Genomic DNA, 1,459 nt, shown 5'->3' with positions numbered 1-1,459 from the left:
CATCATCATCATCGTTTGATGTCCGCTTTCCATGCTAGCATGGATTGGACTATTTGACTGTGGACTGCTGAACTGGATGGCCGCAACAGTTCATTGTTATTAATGCATAAATAAGTTTTTATGTTTCATATGTTCACAGGTGATAACAGAAGAAATTATTCAAGAAGTCACTATTTCATAGGTTTCAACAACATCATACATATATTTCCTTGTAGCAGAATTGTAGACTGTAACCATGTTATACATACTTCTCTTGTTGTTAATGGCTGAGAGTTGTTGGTGTGTGGATCATACCTACCATGTGAAAGAGAACAATGATATACACAGCTTTATTGGAGATATTGCCACTGATACACACTTATTGGATACTGTACCATCTCTGGATGATAGCAGCAAACTGATGTTTAATGTACTTCAGGGAAGTACTGATGAAACAGTTCTGTTATTTAATGTTACACAGGGAGGACACTTGTACACAGCTGCCATATTGGATGCAGAAATTCTGTGTCAATATAATGTGGAATGTTTCAGAATATTAGAAATAGCTGTTCAACATGGCTATTCTGTTATTAAGATATTAAAACTGAAACTTATAATAGAAGATGTTAATGATAATTATCCCAAGTTTCCAAAATTGGACTTCCATTTAAAATTTGATGAAAATGATCTAATAGGAACGAAGTATATAATTCCAAATGCCATTGATAATGATGTCAGTATTAAGAATTCCAGAATCACTTATGGGATCGAAAATTTAAACACGCCTTTTAAATTGTTTGTTTCTAAACAATTGGATGGATCTGATTTATTGCAACTAAATCTAGAAAATGTCTTAGATCGTGAGACAAAAAGCATTTATGAAATTCAGTTGATTGCCAGAGATAAAGAATCACCACAGAAAAAAGGTGTGCTTCAAATAAAGATATTAGTTAAAGATATAAATGACAATAAACCTTTGTTCTCTGAAAATATTTATAATGTCACTGTAAATGACACACACCAGTTAAACAAACCTATTGCAAAGCTGTCAGCTACAGATTTAGATGAAGGAGAAAATGGATTAATATCTTATTTTTTCAATGCCATCACATCAAAATATGCCACACAGTTTTTCAGATTAGATGAAGTAACTGGATATTTGTATCTGAAGAAAGACTTTCAATTTGGAAGGATATATAAATTGTTTGTTGAAGCCAGAGATAATGGTAACCCACCAATGTCATCAACTGCCATTGTTTTGGTAAATGGTGTCAATCATTTAAATAATCCACCAAACATTGACTTCAAATTTGTCATAAAGTCAACTGGAAAAACAGCTGTTCTCTCAGAAGGAACCCAAATTCATAGCTTCTTTGCTTATGTCAATGTTATTGACAATGACAGTGGAGTAAATGGACAAGTGAAGTGCTATTTACAAAATAGATACCTTCAGCTAATCTCAGAGTCTGAAAAGAAATAC

The 1,459-nt window shown here is 32.8% G+C and overlaps 1 protein-coding gene across 1 annotated transcript; it reads left to right on the top strand.

Annotated features, from left to right (window-relative positions):
* Positions 1-262: 262 nt before the first annotated feature.
* Positions 263-1,387, top strand: LOC106867098 (protocadherin-11 X-linked; the record flags this gene model as incomplete). Its single annotated transcript, XM_014919624.1, has 1 exon — positions 263-1,387. A coding segment is annotated over exon 1 (1,125 nt), but the record flags the coding sequence as incomplete, so codon positions are not given.
* Between the last annotated feature and the right edge of the window lie 72 nt (positions 1,388-1,459).

This window comes from Octopus bimaculoides, unplaced genomic scaffold, assembly GCF_001194135.2.
Source record: "Octopus bimaculoides isolate UCB-OBI-ISO-001 unplaced genomic scaffold, ASM119413v2 Scaffold_29185, whole genome shotgun sequence".
NCBI classification, from domain to species: Eukaryota; Metazoa; Mollusca; class Cephalopoda; order Octopoda; family Octopodidae; genus Octopus; species Octopus bimaculoides.
Note: the sequence above shows the minus strand (reverse complement) of the source record. Positions and strands in the feature narration are given on the sequence as shown.